Source organism: Ursus americanus, chromosome 23 (genome assembly GCF_024610735.1).
Source record: "Ursus americanus isolate L20-20 chromosome 23, mUrsAme1.1.p, whole genome shotgun sequence".
NCBI lineage: Eukaryota > Metazoa > Chordata > Mammalia > Carnivora > Ursidae > Ursus > Ursus americanus.
The window spans coordinates 19,853,699-19,877,245 of record NC_142149.1 but is presented as its reverse complement, the minus strand read 5'-3'; the positions used below and the strand labels follow the sequence as shown (position 1 = coordinate 19,877,245).

At 57.6% G+C, this 23,547-nt stretch overlaps 2 protein-coding genes across 4 annotated transcripts; one reads left to right on the top strand and one right to left on the bottom strand.

Moving 5' to 3' along the window:
* The first annotated feature begins 4,928 nt into the window (after positions 1–4,928).
* On the top strand, positions 4,929–6,693 carry GAST (gastrin). Its single transcript, XM_045781566.2, has 3 exons — positions 4,929–4,972; positions 6,153–6,368; positions 6,490–6,693. Exons 2-3 carry the CDS (start codon positions 6,158–6,160, stop codon positions 6,591–6,593), a joined length of 315 nt encoding a protein of 104 aa, XP_045637522.1. The 5' UTR covers positions 4,929–4,972; positions 6,153–6,157; the 3' UTR covers positions 6,594–6,693.
* Positions 6,694–10,955: 4,262 nt separating this feature from the next.
* On the bottom strand, positions 10,956–20,292 carry HAP1 (huntingtin associated protein 1). Of its 3 annotated transcripts, none has more exons than XM_087854394.1 (13): positions 19,562–20,291; positions 18,484–18,560; positions 17,981–18,097; positions 17,637–17,857; positions 17,329–17,428; positions 16,964–17,030; positions 15,547–15,677; positions 15,118–15,192; positions 14,630–14,764; positions 14,388–14,479; positions 14,085–14,123; positions 12,988–13,346; positions 10,956–11,787 (listed from the first exon to the last, which is right to left on the bottom strand). In XM_087854394.1, the coding sequence occupies exons 1-13, from the start codon at positions 20,031–20,033 to the stop codon at positions 11,741–11,743; spliced, it is 1,932 nt and encodes a 643-aa protein (XP_087710520.1). In that variant the 5' UTR covers positions 20,034–20,291; the 3' UTR covers positions 10,956–11,740. The 3 variants fall into 3 exon arrangements, with proteins under 3 accessions (XP_087710520.1, XP_087710519.1, XP_087710518.1); XM_087854393.1 differs by having other exon boundaries at positions 10,956–12,202; positions 19,562–20,290; XM_087854392.1 differs by having other exon boundaries at positions 10,956–13,346; positions 19,562–20,292.
* Between the last annotated feature and the right edge of the window lie 3,255 nt (positions 20,293–23,547).

Genomic DNA, 23,547 nt, shown 5'->3' with positions numbered 1-23,547 from the left:
CAATCCTAAGTGCGCCCTCAATGGGTTTTGACAAAAGTGTGCATTCAAGGAGTGTTGACAGTCTGCAAACAGGGTTCTGGGCTTGATTTTGATTGTTAAGTGAGATAATAGGCTATGTCAGCACTCATGCAACCTTGGAAGGTGTTGCTGTTAAGATATGGGAGGCAAAACAATCCCCAGGGGGAAGCCAGGCTGAGGGAGGCAGAAGGTGGGTGGACCTGAGGAGCTAGGGGGAGGCCTGCATGGAGGAGGTAGCATTAACCTGTGAGGAAAGACTCCAGGGACTATTATAGGAAAGAGTGGAGAAGAAAATATTCAAGGAAAGCGGGGTAGAATATTCTGGAAGTCAGCAGGATGCAGCAACATGGATGAGGGGCACGTAAGGCTGTGGTGCTGAAAATACCAGTGATAGCAGCAGACCCTTAGGGAGAACTCAGCATGCTGCAGAGACCAGGTGAATGCTGCAGGTGTCTCATCTACCCCTCACGGAGGTCCCCCCGGGCAAGTACGGGAGCGTGCTAAGTCTGCAACTTGCCTGGGATCACAGCTAGGAAGTGCCAAAGCTGGGCTTCGGCCCAGGGTGGCAGAGCCTCCTTGTCCTGGCCTTCCACGTCCACAAACCAGTCCCGCACACAGACTCCAGCCACCCCCTGGTCTCACCCCCACTTCTGACTGGAGAAGACTTCCGATTAGCGCCCAGCTATGGGGGTGGGTTTAGAGCCCCACAGCTGATCCTAAGGCCAGGTGTGGGTTGAGAGCCGCTGATCAAAGGCACAGGTGGGCATCAGATGAGAAGGGGAGAGAGGGGGCCAGGGAGAGGAGGCCAAGGCTGGAACACGGGGGTCCCCTCTGCTCTCCTTCCAAGGCAGCCGGGCAGGTCACCTGGCCCCTGAGCTCACCCCAGGGCACCCTCTCCAGCTCCGCCTGAGAGCAGCCTGCGGGCTGTCCTCTTGGTCCTGCTCCCTGATCGCCCTGGAGAGCAGGTAAAGCCGAAGTCGTGAACCCACTTCTTCCTCTGCAGCCCCCCACCCGGGGAGGGACCACGGATGCCCACACTGACAGAGCACCTCCCAGGTGTCACTGTTCCCCACCACCACCTTCACCCCTCCACAGGCTGCATTGCCTGGGGCAGAGAGGGCCTCCTTAGCCTCTCCCCCAATAAACCATGAGGAGGCCGGCGGCCTCTGACAGCAGTTTGCAGCTCCCCAATTCGTCTGCTTGCCTGGGCCAGCCCTGGCCGATGGGAGTGTGGTCAGGCGTGCAGAGTTGCCCCCGGGGAGTCCCCCTTCCCAGGGAACATCCTCCCCATGTTGTTATGATGTCTATTTTTTGTGCCCCTCGCCTGGACTCTACGTGCCAGCGAGCCATGAAAGGGCCCATCACATTCACCTCTTACCCCGGGGCCTCGCCCTACCCCTGGCTTCCGGCAGGCGCTACTTACCGGAAGGAAAATGGAACGGATGAACGCCCGGTATCTGACGAACACCCTCCTTACCTGTATTTGAAAAATCACATGCAAATTCCCGCAGGGCCAGTTCTCACCGACAGAGCCCTTCCTGAGGCCAGAACCCCTTGCATCTGTGTTCTGCTGCAGCCAAGATAAATGACCACAGACTGCAGAAGCTTAAGACCCCGCCGACTCATGCCCCGACGGTTCCGTAGGCCAGGAGTCCCGGCGACAGCGTGGGTCCCTGGGCCAAAATGAAGGCGTCCCCAGGCCTGCGCTCCTTTCTAAGGGCTCTGGGAATGAACCCGCTTCCAAGCTCACCCAGACTGTGGGCTGAATTCAGTTCTTTGCGGTCCGGGGCCTCAGCTGGGGGCCTCTCTGAGCTGCTGAAGGCCACCTGCTCCCCTCAGCTGCTGCCCTCCGTCTCCCATCTTCAAACCAGCAAGGGCAGGTGGAATCCTCCTCATTCTTCAAATCTCTGATTCATCCTTCGGCCACATCACTTCTGCCTTTAGCCAAAGGACATTTTAGCCAAAGAATGTTTTCTTTATTTTGTTTTATTTTTTTTTTATTTGTTAGAGAGAGAGAGAGAGAGAAAGCACACAGCAGGGACAGAAGCAGAGGCAGAGGGAGAAGCAGGCTCCCTGCTGAGCAAGGAGCCCAACTCAACTCGGGACTTGATCCCAGGACCCCGGGATCATGACCTGAACCGAACGCAGACGCTCAGCAGACTGAGCCACCCAGGCGTCCCGCCAAAGAACGTTTTAAGGGCTCATCTGATTAAATGGGGCCCATTCAGATAATCCAGAATAAGCTCTCTACTTAGAAGTCTATAATTACATCTGCAAAGTCCCTTTTGCCATGTAACCTCAGATATTCACAGGACCCAGGAATTGGGGTATGGACATCTTTGGGGCACCAGTATTCACACCCCTCCTGGGAGGAGAAAGATCCCAGAATCAGGATTTCAGATCCAGGTCTCCTTGGTCCTGTAAACTCAGGACAGGGATTGCTCACCTGTGCGAGCCTCAGTTTCCTCATCTGTGGAATAGGAACACACTAGGACTTACGTCCAAGGACCACGATGAAGAGCAGCAACATTTATTCATGCAAAGAGCCTGGCACTCAGTGTTGTCACTATTGTGAGAACAAGCACAGGGGCCACAGAGAGAGGGAGGGGGCGGGCCCCAGGGACTGGGATCTCGTCTTCAATTTGGTAGACTCAGAAACTGGATTTTCTGGTCACCCTGCGAGTCAGTGTTGGAGCCAGGAGTCTATCCTGGCCTCACCAGTTCCCAGATCCTCTGTACGGCCATCGGTGCTGGCCTCTGAGAGGTCCAGCCTCCTTAGGCTCCATCCCTGCCACCTCTTTCAGTGGCAACCCAGGACAAGTGTCCCTCTGAGTTATGGCCAGCAGGAGGGAGAACCTTAGATTCACAGATGATGCTTTTTAGGGAATTGCCCTCCTAAGTCTTGGGAAAGGAGAAACTTTCCAATGTGTGCAAAGTGCGTGCACAGACCTTGTTACATTTCCCCTTCACAGCAGCCCAATGAAGTAGGAATGAATGATTCCCATTTCACAGATGAGGTTAACTGAGGCCTGAAGAGGATAAGGGAGAAGGTGCAAACAAATTAGGTACTTGCGATGTTCTGGACACTGCGCATGGTGTTTTATGTACATCACCTTCACAAGACTCCCCCCCGACCCAAGTTATTTTCCTCATTTCTTGAAGAATAGCTCAGAGAGGAGGAGAGATCTGCCTAAAGTTCAACCTCTGGAAAAGGGCAGGGCCCGGAAACCCTTCCCTTTCCCAATGGACGAGGTTCCCCTGAGAGCAAATCATGCAGGTTCGTGACTGTGAGCACCTTGGGAGGACTGCTGTCTCCCGACTCTGAGCAGAGCCCTCCCTGCATGCCCACCGGTGCCCGCAGTCTGTAGGGACCCACCATCACCTGTTGAGTGGGTACCCGCTTCTGTTTGCTGCTGTCACCAGCCCTGGTGTGACCAGCCTGCCAAGAACAGCGGGGCAGCTGGGGTGGGGGTGCATAACCCCCTCCATAGCAGAAATCTTGGCTTCTGGTACAGCTAAGGCTCCGCAGAAAGCTTATCGTTTCCCGTCACCATGGTAACGCGAACATCTCTATTCCTCCAGCATGTGCACAGAGCTGCTCCCCACACCACCGTCCCCCAAACCCCCTTCCATCTCTAAGATTCTGGATTCAGTTCATTATCCCCAGTGCCTGCACTGCTTTTGTCGTTTTCACTCAATTCCATCTGCTGAGTCACCGAGCACTGCCCTGGATTAGAGTGGTTATTCACCAGAACATTCGGCTGTGGGTTGCCATGGACACCTCGCTGCCTGCTCCATCACCTGTTAATTCTCAGCAGGCTGGCTGTAAGCGTGGGTACCACTGCCCCTTATCCAGGGCCCAAGGAGCATCAAGACTCCCCCAGACAAGGAGGGGCCCTGATGAAGCGTGAACAAGAGCAAAACCTCTAATGCAAACCGTGGAAAAACCAGAAGCAGCCTAGAGCTAGTTACATCCGTCCAAACCAGGTCGGGGGGAGGCAATTTATCAAATAAGTCAACAAGCACACTCTTTGGTTTTTCTGGCACATCTTGGGCAAACCCTTTAGTCTCCTTGTTAACCACTTGAAGATGTATTTTTATATTGAAAAGTGGTGAATGTGTGGCACAGATTGCTATCTCCCCTTGAAAACAAAAAGAGGGAGCCTCCAACTGCAGGAGGAATTGGCCCTGGGTGGAGGGTTTGCAAGAGGCAGGGAGTAAAGGGCGGACCTGATGTGGAGGGGAGCTGCAAGCCAACCCCAGCTGGCACAGAGGGCACAAGGAGGGGGAGACGCTCGGGGTTTTCCAGGCAGGGGAGGTGAGGAGGTAACCAGGCTGCAGCCCCCAGGCAGAGAGAGCGGGGCCATCAGCCCACGGCCCATTGCCCCCGATAACCACCTCGCGTCCTGTTTGCAGAGCCGGGCAGAGGGGACAGGGGATCGATACTGCCCTCCACATCCACACACTCCCTGCTCTTCAAACACCAGTGTGCGGTGAAATACACCTCCTCTGAATCCAAGGTCATTCGGTGCATCCGCTTCCCCTGCCCCGCAGTGGGGACATAGTCAGAGGGCTGATGCACACCAGGACTCTGACCCCAGGGACTGGGTGGGGGGCACTGTTCCTGACCCCAGGGAGCCTGTCTCCTGCCTGCCCTCATGCCCAGCTGAAGACCTGCCCCGACCCCGCCCCTGCCCCTCACTGAAGGTCAACTTCCTTCCCTCCCCCATGTGGGTGACTGACTGAATGAATGGCAGGGCAGGGTAGGGCAGGGCAGGGCAGGGGTGATACACCTGTACCCGCCCCCTTTTGTCTTGCTGTGGTGGAGGCTGGCCCCATGGGCGTTTGGGAGGGGCGTTGAGGGCTTTATAAGGCAGGGCCGGGGCACCAAGCGGTGCAGGGACTGGAAAGGCACCAGGCCGGCTACAGCATCACCCACCTCCCAGCTCTGCAGGTGAGAGTACCCAGGAGGGCAGAGGCAGGGGAAGAGGGTTGATGGGGCGACCCCCTGCATCAAGGTACCAGGCTCACACCTCGGTATCTCCAGGGCTGCCCCCCTTCTCTTAGCTCAGGGCCAGACTAGGTCTCAGCTCTAGAACCCACCCTGGCACTCCCAACCCTCTCCTTTGAGCCAACCTGCTGCTTCAACCCTCTTACTCCATGCTCACCCCAGTCCTGCGAGGTGAGAAAGACAAAGGCTGTTCTCCCATCCCTTGGGTGAACAAACTGAGGCCCAGAAGAATGTGATTTGCCCAAAGTCCCACAAATTATTGGGAAGGGCTGGAACTGGAACCCAGGGATCTGGGTTCTGGATCCCATCTCAAGCTCTTTCCTGGACCAGCGCTGTCTGAGAGAACTTTCCATGATGATGGGGTCTGTATCTGCACCGTCCAATATGGTAGCCACCAGCCACAGATGCACTGGAAAGGTGGCTAGCCTGGGGGAAGAATTTTTAATTTTAATTAATTTAAATGTGAAGGACCACATGTGGCTAGCAGCTACCACATTGGACAAGCCATGCGGCTCGTACGGGCCAGCATAGCTCTAAATCACTGGTTTTTCTACCTTGTTTCTTTAGTACCAAGAACCCTTTCTCTTCCAAAGGAACGCTAACGGAGAATCCCACTAGGGAAAACAGATAAGAGTAGTATTTTATTCATATAAGTGTGTTCCTGGAAGGTAAAGCCAATCAGAATAATGAGGCTGGAAGAACACCAATGCTGAGACTAGAATTTTAGATTTGAATTTTAGATTCATTTGAGTATCCAGTTTATTTCTGTGTTATGGCTTCCCCAAACTCAGGTCCCCCGACACACAGGTGCAAATGGTAACAGCTTCATTTTTAACTACTTAACTACAATCACAGGATGTTCCCCAGTTAAGCAAAAATGGCAGGAGAAGCTTGACTCCATGGGTGACGCAGAAACAGGGGGACCCAACCACATAGTGAAAACGCTGGCGGTCTCCACAGAGATACCGGGCTGTCTCTACTGTGCCCTTTGGTATTCCTACTGAAAAGCTCACTTTGAATTACCTGCCTGCAGGGAGGGATCCAGAGTCCATCCGGTCCGGGCCCCTGCCTCTGGGTGCCTGGACCGCGACGTCTTTCAGCTCTGCCCCTCTTTCCTTTGCAGACAAGATGCAGCGACTGTGTGTGTACGTGCTGGTCCTGGCACTGGCTCTGGCCACCTTCTCTGAAGCTTCTTGGAAGCCCCACTCCCAGCTGCAGGATGCACCCTCGGGTGCAGGGGCAAATAGGGGCCTGGAGCCACACTGGCTGGACCGGCTGGGCGCAGCCCCTCACCAGCGAAGGCAGCTAGGGCTCCAGGGTCCCCCACAGCCGGTGGCAGGTAGGAGCTGTGACAGCCATCCCTGCTTGTCTCACCCAGCCAGGCTTGGCCCCGGCCTTGGTTTCCAGCGGCTAGAGGTCCTTCCCATAGCCTCACATCCTCTCCGCCCTCTGCCCCTCAGACCTGTCCAAGAAGCAGGGACCGTGGCTGGAGGAGGAAGAAGCAGCATATGGATGGATGGACTTCGGCCGCCGCAGCGCTGAGGAAGGGGACCGACGTCCCTAGCACAGAGCTTCAGCGCCCAGCCATCTCTCAGCCCACCCCAGCCCCATGACAAACCACTCCAAATAAACTAGCTTCCAGTGGATCCCATTGTGTTGAGTGTGGGGCAGGAGAGGGGAGCTGGTGGGGACAGGGTTGAGGCAGCGGGGAGAACGGAGCACTCTCCTGGGGGCAGGGACCATGACTCCATCTTCTGGGTGTCCCTGGAGCCTCACATGGACCCCGAATCCACTCGTGCAGGTGGAAAGTGGTGGTGGGGTCACAACCAGAGTCCACTTTCTAAAAGATAAATCAAATTGTGCCACTTCAGGTTCTAACCCTCCAATGCTTCCTGTCACACTTAGAATAAGACCTAAACTCCTGGCCAAAGCCCTAAGCCCGCCCTGCTGTCCTCCCTCCTGGCAGGTGTCACGTTCCTTCCTCCCCTTTCCTTACACTAACGCGCTGTGCTTGGTCCTGCTCAGAACATTTGTCCTCGCCGTTCCTGTGCCCCGAAGGCTTTTCCCAGGCACACACATGGCTGGCTCCCCTTTTTCTCCTTGGGGTCCTGGTTGACATGCCTCTTCTGAGAGACCCACAGGTTTTGCTCCTCCTGCTTCGTATGCGGTGCCCAGTACTCTCTAACGGCCCCCGAGGGCCCCAGAGTCCCTGGCACTGCTCCCTGTCCTTGTCTCATTAACTAGCTTATTGCCCGCCTCCCCAGTTAGAAGGGCACCTCTGTAAGAGTGGGGACCACATGTTCCTCTTCCCTGTGCTGTGTCCCCGGTTCCAAGAACAGGAGGTATCCAAAAATATTCGTCAGATGGGCGGGTGAGTGGCCGGCACAGGCTCTGCTGATGTTTCACCCATATTCCCTCATAGCTCTCTGCCTGTCAGCAGCATCCTCCCACAAGCACGTGCTACCGTTCCCCAGGGGGTTCCGAGTGCAAGGCAGGCTGCACACGCTGCAGTTAGTGCCTCCAGAAGCAGCTCTGAGTCCGTGACAGGTGAGACCAGGAGCATCACTACCCCAGCTCCCTCACCCTAGGGCGGGGTAATGCTGAGGTGTTCAGCTCTGTCTCCCAGAATTCCCCGGCAGGACTGAGACCCCCTTCCCCACAGCAGGAACCTGCTCGAGGACATCCTTTGGTGACGGGCCTCCCTACCCTGTGTCGCACACTCACGCTCCCACTGGTGTTCCTTGGGATCACCACCCAAATAAACTACTTGCACTCAAATCCTTATTTCCAAGTCTGCCTCTGGGCAGGGAGACTCATCTGAAAACACTTGGTCCTAGAAGGGTTGTAGAAAGCAACACTGCCATCTTGGGATTCTGGAATTTGACCCTTCACTAGCCAGACAATTGCTAGTATTAAGCAGGGTGCTGATAACCCCTGGAGTGTTGTGGCCACAGCCTTCCTAAGATTCTCATCGCTGGTGCACCGGCATGGGGTACGCGGATGTAGCCAACGGCCTCAGCATCTGAGACAGAAGAGCTATGATGATGCTGGCTGCGGTGTTCGTTGGCTACCACTAATCATCAGAGAATCTCTGAAGGAAGAAAATGTTAGGCTCAGGTCAGCCAACCATTAACTCAAGCCCAAGATCCCCAAATGTAAGTGGTGAGATAACAAAGGAAGCTGATTGGAACCCCAGCAAGTCTCCTCCGGTCAGAGTCCTAGAATGAAAAGCATGGGACCATGACACCTTGCGTGGGACATTTGAGAAGATGCCCTAAAGAATTTTGAACTCCCAGGTTTCCAGGAACTTTCTGGGCTGGAGGAAGTGCCTCCCCCTTGCCAGAAGAAAGCAGCTTCCCCTTCCCTGGAGACCGTGCCAGGATCTCCTTGAGGCACAGGCCTTGCAAAGTGATGCTTCTCAAGATCTCCCCCACCTCCCTTCGGGGCTTCCACGCCAAAAACTAGGGTCCAGTCTTGGGGTGTGCAGAAGCACCGTCCCAGGGGCGCCTGGGTAGCGCAGTGGTTGAGCGTCTGCCTTCGGCTCAGGGCGTGATCCCAGCGTTCTGGGATCGAGCCCCACATCAGGCTCCTCCACTAGGAGCCTGCTTCTTCCTCTCCCACTCCCCCTGCTTGTGTTCCCTCTCACTGGCTGTCACTCTCTGTCAAATAAATAAATAAAATCTTAAAAAAAAAAAAAAAAGAACCATCCCAAACATGGGGGGAAGGGATTATTCACCCAGAATACTGCAGGACCTGAATAAGCCAGGAAAGAGCCGGAACCAGGAGAGCACCCACAGGAGGGGATTTTCGAGGCCAGCAGACCAGGGAGGCGGGCTAGAGAACGGCGGAGCAACCAGATAGGCAGTTTGTTGATAGGGGAGAGGAGGACAGTCTCCCACAACTCAGGCTTTCGGCTCCTGGCAAGGACATGTGGAGCCGGTCCTAACGCCTTGCTGGGAGTGACTCCCTGAAAGTCCATAGCAGGTGAAGGCAAGCGCCCGAACCACCCCAGCAGAGGACCGAGGAAGGAGCCAGAAGACGGGTAGGCACGTTAGAACGAACTGCCGTGTGAGACAGAGCCACCACCACATGATCACGGTCCCTGCAAGCGTCCAAAGAACAGTCCTTTCCCGGAGGACGGAAGGAACGTGTTAGTGAGGACAAGGAAGCGGGCCGGGGTGATGTAGGAGATGCTGCTATGGGCCCAGGCTACTGAGTGTCGGTGGGGATGACAGCACTGCAGGACAGAGGGGACCAGGTGGCAGCACTTAACCATCAGAGGCAAGGTGGACCTAATTAGCAGGGTTTGCAGGATTGGTGGCCGCGGCTCAGGCCATGGTGCTCCCAAACTCGAGATCTATGGGTGGCCAAGAAGGGCACTGTTTGCCTTATGCAAGGAGAACGGATCAAGAGCAAAGGAGCCCAAGGCTGATGTCCGCTGCCAAAATGGAAAACCATGATCCGTTGCCTGGTTTACAAACTGCACCAGTTCTCAGAAGCTGCCATTTATCATTGTAATTGCACACTGGGGAAGGAGGTACACCCAGATGTTTCAAAAGCTGTTGTGTGCAGGGCCTGAGCCGCCGCACCAGAGGACCCCAAAGGCCATCACGCCTCCACCCACGTAAAAGAGACAGTGCATGGCGGCTCAGTCAGTAGAGCAGGCGACTCTTGATCTCCACGTCGTGAGTTCGAGCCCCACACTGGGCTCCGTGCTGGGCATGGACGCTACTACATACATACACACATGAAGTGTAACCACTTAAAAATATCTATTCCAGCATGTGCTGTCCGTGCTCCACTAGAACCCTCCATGTTCTTGGGGCGCCTGGGTGGCTCAGTCGGTTAGGCATCTGACTCTTGGTTTCCGCTGTCATCAGACTCTGCCCTCAGCAGGGAGTCTGCTTCTCTCTCTCTCTCTGCCCCTCCCCCTGCTCTCTCTCTCTCTCTCTCTCTAAAATAAATAAATAAATTTTTTAAAAAAGAGTTCTCTGCCAGGAGGCTTTTCCTTACCCACGCACGGGGCACAGAGTGCAACGTTAATGCCCAAGGCTGTCAGTGACAAATGTCAGCGGGGCAATGCGTGCCCAGCTTCCCCACCCCCTGGGTGGCATAACTGAGATGGGCTCCATCTCACTGGGTCCCGAACTTTACCATGCATGTGCAGTCCCCGGGGTCCTGTGACCACACAGGTCCTGACTCTATAGGTCTGGGGCGGGACCTGAGAATCTGCATTTCTGACAAGCTCCCAGGAGATGTCAATGATGCTGGTCCACAGACCAGCCAAGTTGCAAAGGGCTACACTTCTTCCCAGAGTTCCCCAGTAAGATTAAACCTCAGTGCCTAGCACACCCTTTAGCTTCCTTCCTTCTCAATTCCCCACCTCCCCCAGGAGTGCTTCCTGGACCAGCTTCAGAACAACTTGTTTTCAAATGCTGTTGCAGATCTGACCCCAGGTCTGAGGGACCTCTGCCTAAGACAGTGGGTGACTCTAGCCCGTGCCTTACCCTTTGCAGCCAGGGCTCCGGGCCAGAATCCCTGGAGCAGACAAATAGGGAAGGGAGTCTGTCTGAGCATGGCTCTGGAGGCCCGAGGGCTTGGGTTCACATCCCAGTTCTGCAGCTAGCTCTTAGACCCTTGGGAGGGTCACTTAACCTGCCTGGGCCTGTTTCACCCTCCAACAACCCTTTATCAGGTCACCCACCACTCCACGGGGTTTGAATGTGACTACGTGATGTATTAACCAAAAGCCTGTGGCACGTGATTCAGTATTGGAGCCCATCGTCTCTCCACAACCTTGCCCCAGCAAAGCTGCATGCATGAGCACGCACGCACGCACACACGCACACACACACCTGTGTGCATACACACACACACACATACACGCACGTGCACACACTCGCAGAGAAAGACGCGGGAGTCCGGGCCAGGTAGCACACACGTCCTTTATTTTCTGCAGCGACAGGTGTACGGGCTGACACGCAACAGAAGAACAGAAGAGAGAGCAGCAGAGCAGGGAGCAGGCCCAGGCCGACGGGGGTCCTGAGCCCCAGACTCCGGCTGTTTAGGAGTAAAGAGTGGGGAAGGGCAGAACAGCCAGAATGAAGAAACGAGGGGCGCTGCAGGGAGGACAGCAGGGAGGGAGTGACTTAGGCGGAGAGCCTGGATACTCAAGGGCCGCAGGCGGGGCGGTAGGGAGGAGGCCCCCAGTGGACAGAGGGACCCCTCACCCACCCATAGAGACACTCCTGGTTACCAACAGTAGTGAGGGACCGAGAAGAAAGGGCCAAGAATGGAGGAAGAGGGCCAGGTCCCTAAAAGTCAGCAAGGACTCGGGGGTCACCTTTAACTTGGGGGTCAGGGGATGTTGTTAGGAGGGTCATCAGAACACCTTCCCTCACCAAGGCCCGAGCCCCAGCCCCAGCCCAGCTCAGAGCCAGGTCTGGCCGCTGACAGGCCTCCCCTGGGGCTTCCACCACCCCCTGGGCTAGCACGTGACTCCGGGCCCAGCTGCCGCAGCTTTTGCCCCAGCTGCAGAGCCAAGGCCAGGGTCCCCTATCTCAGAAAAGCGTGGAGGCTTGGGTCTTCAAGCCCCAGCCCAGGTTCATCAGGACAGAAGGTGGCTGGTGACACCGGAGGGTCCTGTTTGGAAGGATGGGAAGGAGGTTTCTGGGGCAGGTGGGACTTGGTCAGGCAGCTGAAGGAGGGGCCTCAGGCTGTCTGTGGGGCCTCTGCAGGCTGCTGGGACACAGCAAAGCCTGGAAGAGAAGGGGAGTGGATGTGAACTCCGGGCCTGGACAGTGGGCAGGGGCTGAGGCCTTGTCGGCTATATCAGAAAGATGGCCACGACTGACTGCTGTGCAGGCTGCCCTGGCCGGCCACAGAGGTCACTGTTCAGTATACAAACTGCACAACCTTCCATGGCAACCCTGATGAGGCTGCGGGTGACCAAAGGGCCATCAGAATGGGGGCAGGCCACTTATGACGGTGAGACTAGCAACGGGCTCTAACTTTCACAGCTGAGAGCAGGCGAGGCAGGCACCAGGACAGGGTCAGACGTGAGCGATAGGCCAGGAACGTCATTATGGCGTAGTAGTGAACAGGCTCAGATCCGCGGCCGCTGAGTTACTTTAGCTCTGTTCTCACCTAACAAAGGGGCGTAGGAACTCCTCCCTATGGGGTGTGAGAATTAAAGGAAACAATGCGAGTCACTAAACCACCTTTGGTATCCCTGGGAGCTCCTTGAAGGCAGGACTCACACACTAAGCAGGTGTAGCTCCCCAAACCTGGGGGTTTCTAGCTAGGGAGAGGAGACCTTGACCCACCCCCCCACTCTGCAGGAGACCCTAGCCCATCTTCAGACTCACCCAGGGGACTGGTCCGACTATAACCCTTGCTGGCAGAGGCCTTTGTCCCAATGGCCTGGAGGGCCCCAGAACACCCCCCTCTCCCTCCCAGGCCCTGGGAGGGTGGTTGGCCCTGTCCTCCTCCAGTCTCTGAAAGTCCTGGGTCAGCACCCCAGGCTGCTGCTCTCTGATCCCGCCCCCCACATTGTTTTGGCCTGCTATTGCCACTGCTGTAGGGTTGGGGAGGCTTGGGGATGGGGGAGGTGGAGTGGGGAGAGGGGAAGGGGGCAGCAGAGAGAGGCAGCTAAGGCGCAATGGAGGGCGGCAGTCTTAACTCCCAGCCCAGCCCTCCAGAACAGGGGGGTAGAGCTCTGGAATCTTATGCAAATTCCACATAAATGAACACCGGGGCCACAGTTCCTGCTTGAGGGATCCCAGAGATGCCTATGCAAATGATATGCAAAGCCCATGCAAATCAGCACACTGGGTGGGGCCAGGGTGAGGTAAGCGAGCACTTGGGGGGCTCAACTACCCTCACATTTCATTGGCTTGATGATCTGCAGCTTGTCCTCCTCCGGCTGGCCAGAGGGAGGCCCCCGCGGGAGCACGCACCTTTCTGGAGCGTCTTCTGCCTCAGCTGCCGCCTGTACCCCGAGTCCTGCCAGTTAGCCAGCTGCTGGAGGACACGCTTCATGCTTAGGTGAGAGGGGCCCGCGCCGCCGGCCTCCAGGGTTGAGGGCACTGCGTTCGTCTGCGTCGCCTCCTCCAGCTCCGGCTCCACCTCCTCCCGGGCCTCAGCCTCCTCTGCCTCTTCTGTCAACCCCTCCTCGGATGGCACCCCCTCTTCTGTGGCCCCCAACTCCTCCGAAGGCACAAAATGTTCTGCCACAAAATCCTCTGCCGTCATTAACCCCTTCTCAGCCTCGAACCCGCGGTCCTGCTCTCGGGCCTCATTGCAGCACAGCTTGTACCTGGGCAGGGAGACAGGAGAGTCTTTCTGTGCCCTGAAAGCCAGCCCCAGCCAGAGCGCCCAGCCCCCTCCTTCGCTCCCCTGGGACTTCTCCAGCCACCAGGGCTGAGCAGCTCTCCTGCTCTCTGCCCCAGTCTACCCACAAGGCCCGACGGCTACTCCCCGCGTCAGTGCCATCCAGGCGAAAGGGAAGCTGGGTACCAGCCTCAAGGCTTCACACACCCAGCCCAGCCCGGGCACCAGGTAAGAAGGAGGGAGAATGGTCACCCACACTGCACAAGCCCCGCCTTCCCCTGGTACGCCCCCCCCCCCGCCCCATGCACAACCCAGAGCAGCAAGGATAATATTCCTCCCCTTATTTAACCTTCACAGCCCTGCCCACAACTAGTTGCTATTTTAGTAAGGCTCAGACAGGTCAAATGACTTGCCCAAGGACACACAGCCAATAAAGGGATCAAGCAGGAACTCAAGTCCCGGACGTTCCCAGCTCCTGGGCCAGTGCCCATTCTCCTCTCAGTCCCTGGTGAGGTGAAGGGAAGGCTTCAGCCCCCACCTGAACAGCCTAAGTCAGATGGCCAACTATGCGGCAAGTCGGAAGGAAAAAGGGGCAGCCCCTTCCCGGAACACCTCAACCCAGCCAGCCCAGAGAGCAGAGCCTTCTCCAGGGTGATAGGGTCATGGGTGGTTGTCTGGCTGCTAAAAGTTACGCTTGGTGACGGGGAGCCCCCGGCCAGCTTACCCCAGATGTGACATCTCCTCTGTAGTCGTTCTGTGATTCCTTCAACAGAGAAAAAGGCCATCATTGTCCCAAGGCAACATTAGCCGAAACTGCAAAGTCCCTGGGGCCCCAACATGGAAAAAATCCCAGGGAGAAATGAGGGGCTCATACACCGTGTGGACAGTGAAAAGGGCGGTGAGGGGGAGGGACCAGGGCAGCTAACAAGGGGTGCTGTGAGTGAAGGAAAGTCAGAAGTAAACCCCCTCCATACTCCGGGAAGGTGAGTGTGGGTCAGGCAAGGGCCTGGGGGTCCCAGCAGCGTACCTTTCCATAAAAAACACAGGGTCTGAGATAATCCTCCTCATAGACATTCTGAGCTCCTCCGCCAGGGTCTCCTGGAAACCAGGAAGGGCCTCCTGGGTGGAGAGGCGGATATTAGCAGGGGATCCCCACAGAACTCCAGCCCCTACTTCCAGGGACAGAGAAGGACGGGGGATGGAAATCAGCCAGCAGCACTGAGGCACGGGCACACAGAGGGCAGAAGGCGGGCGGCCGGGGGTCCTCACCAGGGGTACAGTGTATGTGTAGTGGGTGACCGGGCCAGTGGACACCGGGGTTCGCCGGCGGAGGGTCTCCACCTCCTCCTGGGCCTCGGTCAGCTCGCCCCCACACTCTGTGAACTTCTCCCGCAGGTCCTGCAGCTGGGAAGCCACCTGCAGGTTCTGTGGGGACCCAGGCACACCCGCCCGGCACACCTTGCCCACCCTCTCCCCTGTGCTGGGAAGCCTGGGCTAAGAGGCACACGGCCTAGGCTCTCGACCCACATAATGACATGCAGCGTGCCCCCGGGCAGGTCCCTGGACTCTACTCCACTCAGACCCCAAATGAACTGCCACCTGCCAGGCCCCAAGCCAGACACCAAGGCTGTGCAAAGGGACAGACCCAGAGCCTGCTCAAGGAGCTCGCCCTCCCAGGTCAGCCAGCTGAGTGAGGGCCTTGAGTTCCGGGCTCTGCGCCAAGCTCTCTCCCGGGCAGGAGCCAGGGGGGGCTTCACCTCATCCTGGAGCCGAATCTGGATTTCCTTCTCCGACGCCAGCTGCTGCTGCAACTTCTCCGTCTCGGCTCCATACTGAAAGGACCGAGACCCGAGACTGGTCAGCCCCAGCCGAGGCCTCCCCACCACCACCGGCAAGTCTTCCCAGGCCCACGGCTGAGCCTCTGGCAACTCTTGAAGCAAGAGGTCACATGGCATGAGGCGTCCTAGAACACTCCATGACCCTCTCTGGGCCTGGGTCCCCTCCCTGGGACAACGAGGGGGCAGAACGGGTGCTCTCTGAGATCTCCTCTCTGCCTCCACCGCACAGAGGGGCCGGGGCGTGGCCCAGCCCAGGGCTCCTTGAGGCGAGGGCAGGGAGGAGGGGGCTCGGGGTCCGTGGGGCCGGGACCAGAGGAGGGAGCCCTGCACACACTTCGAGGGACGCACCGTCTGGCAGCACCGCTGCAGTGTCAGGACCTGGGTCCTCAGCTGGGTGACCTCCCTCCGCTGCTGGTCGTGGGTCTCCATCCTGAGCGCCAGCACCTCCGACAGCTCGGCCATCTGCTGGCTGGCCTCGGCTGGGGGGAAGCGGGGCAAGTCAGCGCTGGCTGCCCTGGCCTTCGGGGACCAGTCTGGCCCTCCCGATGCCTCTGTCCGCCCCACCCCTCAGCTCGTGCAGGGGACCCTGGACTTCGTGTTCCTCCCTGGGTCTTCATGCCAATAAATGTTTGCAAGGCCCTGGGTGAGCGGTCTACAAGACCTGGTCTGGGCACACACAGAGCTCACGTCTAGCAGGGACGCTGATAAGCAAGGAAATCTCACCGGGGACGCTGATGGGCAAGGAAATCCCACCAGAGCCTACTCTGGGCTAGGACGAACCGTATAAAGGGCGCACTGGGAGTGACAGCGGCAGCACCTGGTCCTGCCTTACACGGTCTGCAAAGCTAGGACCTCTGCAGGGCAAGTGGGACTCGGCCAGGCCAAGAAGGCAAACGAGGCCCAGACAGGACATGGAGGGGCCCAGAGCCAATCACAAGACCCTGCAGGGAGGACTCAGGATCTTGGCAGCGCCCAGATCACAGGGGCTGGGGTGGGGGGCTGAGGTTTCCCTTTGGCCCATGGGAAGCTCGGGCTTTTAGGCAGAGGATGACATGGTCAGATTTGGTTTTAGAAAACTTATTTGGGCTGTGTGCAGAAGGACCTGAAAAGACAGCAGTACAGGGAGGGAGACCAGCTAAGACCCGGCCTGGGCTCAAGACAGGGGCGTGAGGAGGAGGAAAGAGACTTGAGCCTTTCTTAGGAGGTGGAAGTGACCGAATTTGTGGACCAGCTCCTACGCCAGGGGCCTGGCCCTTCGGGGAGCTGGGGAGCCCAGAGGGAAGGAAGGTCAGACCTGTGGGGCGGGGGCAGCAGGAGCTCAGCGGCTGCCAGCTTGCGCCTGCCTGTGGCAGGGAGACTTGAGCTTCTCAGAGACAAACACCGTGCCTCCCTCGTCTTCATAAACACACGGTACCCACACTGCCACTGCCCCAGCCCCGGCGCCTCGCCCGGTGTCTGGCAGCTCAGGGCTCCTTCTCTTCCTTGCTTCCAGGCCCCTCCTTCCCACGCCCCAAATGACAAAAGGAAACAGGCTTAGAGGGGCCCCACGGCTTCTGCACAGCTCTTCACAGCATGCAGGGAGCACGGTCCGCTGCGCTCTGGAGAGCTCTGCATCCCGTTCTAAAGATGAAGTTTCAGAGAGGTCAAGGAACTCGTCCAAGCTCATACAGCTAGGAAGTGCCAGAGCTGGGACTTGAACTCAGGTCTCCAGACTGTGAGTTCTGAGTTCTCCCCTCGGCTCCCCCCAGGTTACAGCTTCACGTACAAAACTGCTCCACGCAATCCAGGATGAGCATCTGCTCCTCTTCCTCCAGGGCGTCCAGGTGAGAGGCCTGCAGGGAGGGGGGAGGAAGTGGCAGGTGAGAGGCCTGCGGGGAGGGGGGAGGAAGTGGCAGGTGAGAGGCCTGCGGGGAGGGGGGAGGAAGTGGCAGGTGAGAGGCCTGCGGGGAGGGGGGAGGAAGCGTCAGGGGAGAGGCCTGCGGGGAGGGAGAGAGGAAGCATCCAGGTGAGAGGCCTGCAGGGAGGGGGGGAGGAAGCAACCAGGTGAGAGGCCTGCAGGGAGCGGGGGAGGAAGTGGCAGGGGAGCCAACAGCCCCTGCCTGTGGCCGTCCCCTCTTGCCACAGCCTCACCTCCTCTCTCAGCTGCTCGTTCTCTGCCTGCAGCCGCCGCAGCTGCTCCTGCAGGGTTTCCAGCTGCAGGCACTGGTGCCGCGACTCCCACACAGAAGTCCTAGCGGCGGGAGCAAGGAGCGTCAGGGCGCAGGGGTGGGGAACCCGGGTCCCAGCCCACCCAGGGTTTGCCCACCTGGGCTCAGTGGGGTGTTCTCATTGAGCCCCAGCAACCCTGCTGGCAGGTGCACCAGGTGTGTCGCAGTTTGCAAACAGGGAAACTGAGGCACAGAGCAGGGATGGCCCCGGTGAAAAGGCAGGACACTCACGGCTCAGAGGCTCCATAGAGATGATCACGCTGCCACTCCTCCTCTCCATCCTCCTCCTCCTCCTCCTCCTCCTCCTCCTCCTCCTCCTCCTCATCCTCTTCCTCTTCCTCTTCCTCCTCCTCCTCCTCTTCCACTTCCTCCTCCTCTTCCTCCTCATCCGAGTCGGAGTAGAGCTGGAGGAGATCATCTCGCAAGCTCACCTGGTGTCTGAGGTGTAAAATCTGCCGGTGGGGGGAGAGGATCCCTGTGGGAAGGCAGGCAGGGGCAGGCACAGGTCCTGGCACGAGGGGGACGGAGGTAGGTCTGAGATGGCGCACCCCCCACCCCTCGTCCCAGCCGGTTACCTCCTCCCTGGCTGAGCCCAGCATGGCTTCCAGCTTGCTGTTCTCCTCCATCAGAACACTGTTCCGTTTCGCCAGGGACTGGCCAATGCGAGCCGCCGTATGTAGGTCCCGCTCTCTCTGCAGAAGGACCCCCGTCCACGGGGAATACTTTCCTGTTTTCTGGGATCTCCCAGACAGATGGGAGAAGCTAGAGAGTACACAGGGCTCCAAGGGAAGCTAGGCCACTAAGGGAAACCCTTCCACACCCTAGTTTTCCAGGCTACTAGAAAAGAGTCTGCCATCAACCCACTGTGGGGCCTGACTCAGTTTCGTGCTCAGGAAAGAGGAAAACTGGCTCTAAGAGCAGTTTCAGCCTGGACATCCCACATATACCTGCCTTCCATAAAAGAGACCCCCAGCCTGACCCCCAGGGAAACAGTCAAGCCGGGAACAGACAGGACTCCTACCCCTCTGGGCAGAATTCAAACAGAGGCTCAAGCTGGCCCCAGGAAGGCAGTACACACCTCCTCTAGTAGCTTTAACATCAGTTTGACATCTTCTTGGGTGATCTTGACTGGCGGGGGTCGGTCAGGGCACAGCGCTGCAAAAGCAGGTAGTGCGACAGAATCAGGAAAAGGGGGGCATATTCCACCCCACATCCCACTGTTTCCTGCCCTGTCCCCAGTTCTCCCTCAGCAACAAGAGTCGGCGACAAGGGAGGAGAAGACTGAGCTCCCTTCCTGCCCCCAATACCCTCTCCACACACACCCCAGTACAGCACTCCATTCCCTGCTCCCAGGGCCAACTAGACTCTTTTTTTGTTCTGGAGGGGCCTGGGTGAGGTGAAGGATCCCAGTCCTCCAAGCTCAGGTGGAACTGAGTTCTCGGCCGTCTGGGTCCCTGGCGCCTAGGAGAAGGGAGGCGGCTAGATATTGACTCCACGCCTTACCCAGAGGGCAGCCTTGGCCTGGCCGACTCATGGGAGCCTTGTGGGTCATAAAACAGACACAGTCACCCACCCCGCACCTGTTGCGTGTGGAGGGAAGGAAGAGACTTTTCCAGCACTGCAGTAGGGGGGCCCGTGAGCTCTAGACCCAATCCCGAGATCTCGCGCTACCCAGGAGAGGCTACTAGGGGAAGAAACCTGAGGCCCCGCCCATCCCTAGGCTGGGGAAAAGCACCGCCTTGACGCCCGCAGCCAAAAGGTTGACCAAATCAACCCCTCCGCCCACCCACCTCCCCGGCGCGGGCGCTGCGGGCCAGCGCCGTCGCCGCGGGCCAGTGCAGGCTCGGGGCAGCGCCCTCTCGCAGCACCCCGCCCCTCTCCTGGCTCTGCGGTAGCCTGGGGACGGGTGCCCCGAGAGTGCGCAAATCTGCGGAGCAACGGGCGCTGAGAGCCCCTGGACCTGACCCCCCCGACAACGATCAGGAGACGACAGGCAAGAGGGGACCGGAGAGGCACCGCAGACAGTGACATCGCAAGTGGATAGAGCGAGAAGATTGAACGCCAATGGGAGCGGGGCGCCCGGAGCCGACTGGGCCCCCTTCTCCACGGAAATGTCTACGTCCCACCCGCTCTGGGGTTCCGGGGATCCAGTTTACCTTCCTCCATCTCCCGGATAAAGGCTGCGTGCTCCGGGCCAGACACCCCAGGCCGACGGCCGATGTAGGCGGCCGGGGTCTTCCAGATGCCCGCCGCCTTTCCAGTCCCCAGGCCAGTGGCCCGGGGACCAAAGGGCCCCTGGAACATGAAGCGGGTCCATGGCGCATCCGAGTTGCCGCGCACGGACTGGGCATTCCCCTGGGCGGCTGAGAATGCGGATGCGCGTGGGGGTCCTGCCGCCGATCCAGCCTTGGAGGTCGCGCGAGCTCCGGCGGGGCGTCCCGAGACGGATGGGGATCTGGATCCTGCTCCCTGTCTGGCCGCGGGTGCCCGCGCAGGGGCGGGTGCCACCTGTGCAGAGGGCTCTGGAGTGGGATTGGCTGCGAGTGGGGGTGCGAGGCTGACTCCCGCCGGATCCCGGGGTCTGAACCGGTGCCTCACATAGCCGGGCCCCGACCCCTTAGGACGCATCTTGAGTCCGCAGTCGGCTGCAGCCGCCCGGCCTTTATAACCAGCGCCCGGAGTGGGCGCCGGCGGGCCGTACCACGCGCGGGAGTGGGCGGCCGGGAGCAGCCAGTGGGGCCCGGGACTGCGGGTCGCGTGTGAGCGGAACTCTTGGTGGAGAAGCAGAGCGCAAAAATCAGAATGAGGAGAAGAGTCGAGCGGCGGTTCCAGCCGGTTCCGTGGGCTCGGGTTCCGAGCGCAGGGCCTCTCCTCCCCTCTCCACCTCCCAAGAATGGTTCTGCCCCAAATCTCCGCTTCCCCGGAACTCGGGTACAGAGACTTCGAGGTCCCTAGCTGGGGACACCCCGTCCCTCCGCTCCCGCGGGGGTTGCCGGCTGCACACGCCGGACCGGGAGTTAGGGCCGTATTGTGCTTTCCAGGGAGCTGGGAGATGAATCCAAACCCCAGTATGGTTTCAACGCGCCGCCCAGTCTGGCGCGTCCCACACCGGTCCCTGCGCTCACACCCCCGTGCTCCAGCCGCTCAACAGCCCTCTTTCTTATTTCTTTTTTTTTTTTTTAAGATTTTATTTATTTATTCGACAGAGATAGAGACAGCCAGCGAGAGAGGGAACACAAGCAGGGGGAGTGGGAGAGGAAGAAGCAGGCTCACAGTGGAGGAGCCCGATGTGGGGCTCGATCCCATAACACCGGGATCACGCCCTGAGCTGAAGGCAGACGCTTAACAACTGAGCCACCCAGGCGCCCCCCTCTTTCTTATTTCTTACTTTGTCTTATTACCTTTCCTTGTGCTTTACCTCCAGCCCTTATTCGCTTTGCCCACCTCCTTCCACCCCGGCAGACACCTGTTCTTCCTGGAGACCGTGCTTAGAGGTCTCCCCGGGGAAGACTCCTCCGACCTCGTCCCGCGGGGCCCCAGATCATCGCTTATCCGGCGGCCGGCAGTGCTCAGAGCGTGTCTGTCTCCAAGACCAGACCTGCGCCCCTTCAGCGTAGGGAGCGTGTCCCTCAGAGGGCGCCGCGGGAGGCGGTGCCTCCGAGAGTAGCCCGAAGTCCTGAAGGAGTTGGATGGGGCGGCAGAGGAGGCCGGTGGCCATTTCTGTCCCTTTAGACTGGAAGAACCTACCGCCAGAAAGAGATGGTTGTGGCACTAATTCTTTTAAGCCTTAGAATCATTCTTGGTGCCCCAATTTTCTTCCCTTCAATAACCAATCACCTGCTTGATTTGCCTCCTAAATATTTCTCAAACGTACAGTCCCCTTCAGCCCCTCTGCTGTTGAGGCCTCACCCTCCTTTCTAGACTTTTGTGATTTCCCCCTGCCCCCCTCCGCATGAATCCATCTCTAAGGAATTCCAGGAGCCCCTTCCCCACAGCCACCAACTTAAGCCTGAGCCCAGGACAGGGGCTGTTGCCCAAGGGCTGCATCTGGGACAGAGGCTCCTAGTGCTGACAACGTGCCTTGGAGGCCAGGTGTCTGTGACACAGCATGGAACAAGAGACGCAACCCAGGAACAAGGATCAGACTGCCCTGTCCACCCGCTTTCCCACGGAGAAGCATCGTGATAAGGATGTTTCCTTCCATCTGGGTCCATTCATTCATTTGACAAATATTTATTGAATCCCTATGATATATCTATATATATCTTGTCTGATAGGTGTGTGTGGATAGATAGATAGATAGATAGATAGATAGATAGATAGACAGACACAGTCTAGTGCAGTGCCTGATATATATATATGTATACATGTACGCGTGTGTGTGTGTGTGTGTGTGTGTGTGAGGCACTGTACTAGACTCTCAGACTAGAGCAGGGAACAAGAGAAACTAGACCCCTGCTCTCCTGGAGTTTAGTTTCTAGAAAGGGAAGCAAATAAACGAGAAAACAAGTAAGACAATTACAGAACGTAGTGAATTTTTTTTTTTTTAAACAAACAAAAGGAACTATGAGAAAAATGGAAAGTACCTACCTGACAGCGCGGTCTGGGTGGGAGGGGAGGAGAAATCATTAATGGCTTAGTAGTTTGCATCTCAGGCCACACCCCCAGGCTTCCCAGCCAACTCCTACCTGTCCCCCTCAAATGGCAGCCTCTCTCCTCAGGAGCCAGTGTTTCTCATTCCTGACTGGTGAGTGAACCCTGGTGCCGATTCACCTCCCAGACACATCAAATCCTCCGAGGAGCCCCAAGCCACGATTAGCCCCACAGGGAATTCTCTGCTTGTTTATCAGAGGGGCAGTCTTCATTAGTTATTTCTAAAATGTTGGCTCCACCCAGCGCCGTCTAGGCAGGGAAGTAAGAAGTGGTTCCTTTGCGGAATCCAGACCCCTCCCAACCTTTGCCCCCTGGCTCTGGCTCCCTCTTTTCCTCCCCTCCTCCCACCCAGACTCCAATATTCTTCCAAACTATTAAGGGGGAGGGCCTCAGGCCAGAGACTTGGAATAAGAAGAGGAGGCATCAAGCTCCATAACCACCCCCTACGCTTTTCACGTGCCGCCCTGTGTTACGGTGATAATCTTGAGCAACCTTATTATGGGCTGGCTTCATTTCTTCTTTTATCTCAACTGTTCTTTTTTTTAAATTTTTTTTATTTATTTTTTTTAAAGATTTTATTTATTTATGTGACAGAGAGAGAGATAGCCAGCGAGAGAGGGAACACAAGCAGGGAGAGTGGGAGAGGAAGAAGCAGGCTCCCAGCAGAGGAGCCCTATGCGGGACTCGATCCCACGACTCTGGGATCACGCCCTGAGCCGAAGGCAGATGCTTAATGACTGAGCCACCCAGGCGCCCCTGTTCTTTTTTTTAAAAGATTTTATTTTGTTTATTTGACAGAGAGAGAGAGACAGCCAGCGAGAGAGGGAATACAAGCAGGGGGAGTGGGAGAGGAAGAAGCAGGCTCCCAGCGGAGGAGCCCAATGTGGGGCTGGATACCAGGACCCTGGGATCACGCCCTGAGCCGAAGGCAGATGCTTAACAACTGAGCCACCCAGGCGCCCCTATCTCAACTGTTCTTGTCTCCCTAAATGATCCATCATTATTCCTTCAACAAACACGTACAAAGCACCTGAAGCCGGGCAATGTGACAGGTGTTGGGGACATATCAGTGGACAGAACACACAAAGGTCTTTGCCCTCCTAGGGCCCGCATGCAGTGGGGAGCTGCAAATACAACACGAAGAAGGAAATCACACAGTGTATTAGACAGAATGAGTACTGTGGAGGAAAAAGGACCAGGAGGGGCTGCCTGGGAGCGATGGGTGGGCAGTGGGCTGCAAGTTTAATGTTGGGGGGAAGAGTCACTTCAGTCCAAAGCTGAGGGAGGGAGGGAGCAGGGGAGGACAGGCACTGAAAGAGGGTAAGAGACAAGAGCAAAAGCAAAGGCTTGAGGTAGGAGAAAGAGGTCGGAGTGGCTGAAATGAGCAGAGAGGATTGCAGGGGAGGGTCAGAAAGGGAGCAGCAGGCCCGATGGACCAGACCTCGCCTGAGGGAGTGGAGGGCTTGTCATCAGAGAGATGTCATCATAA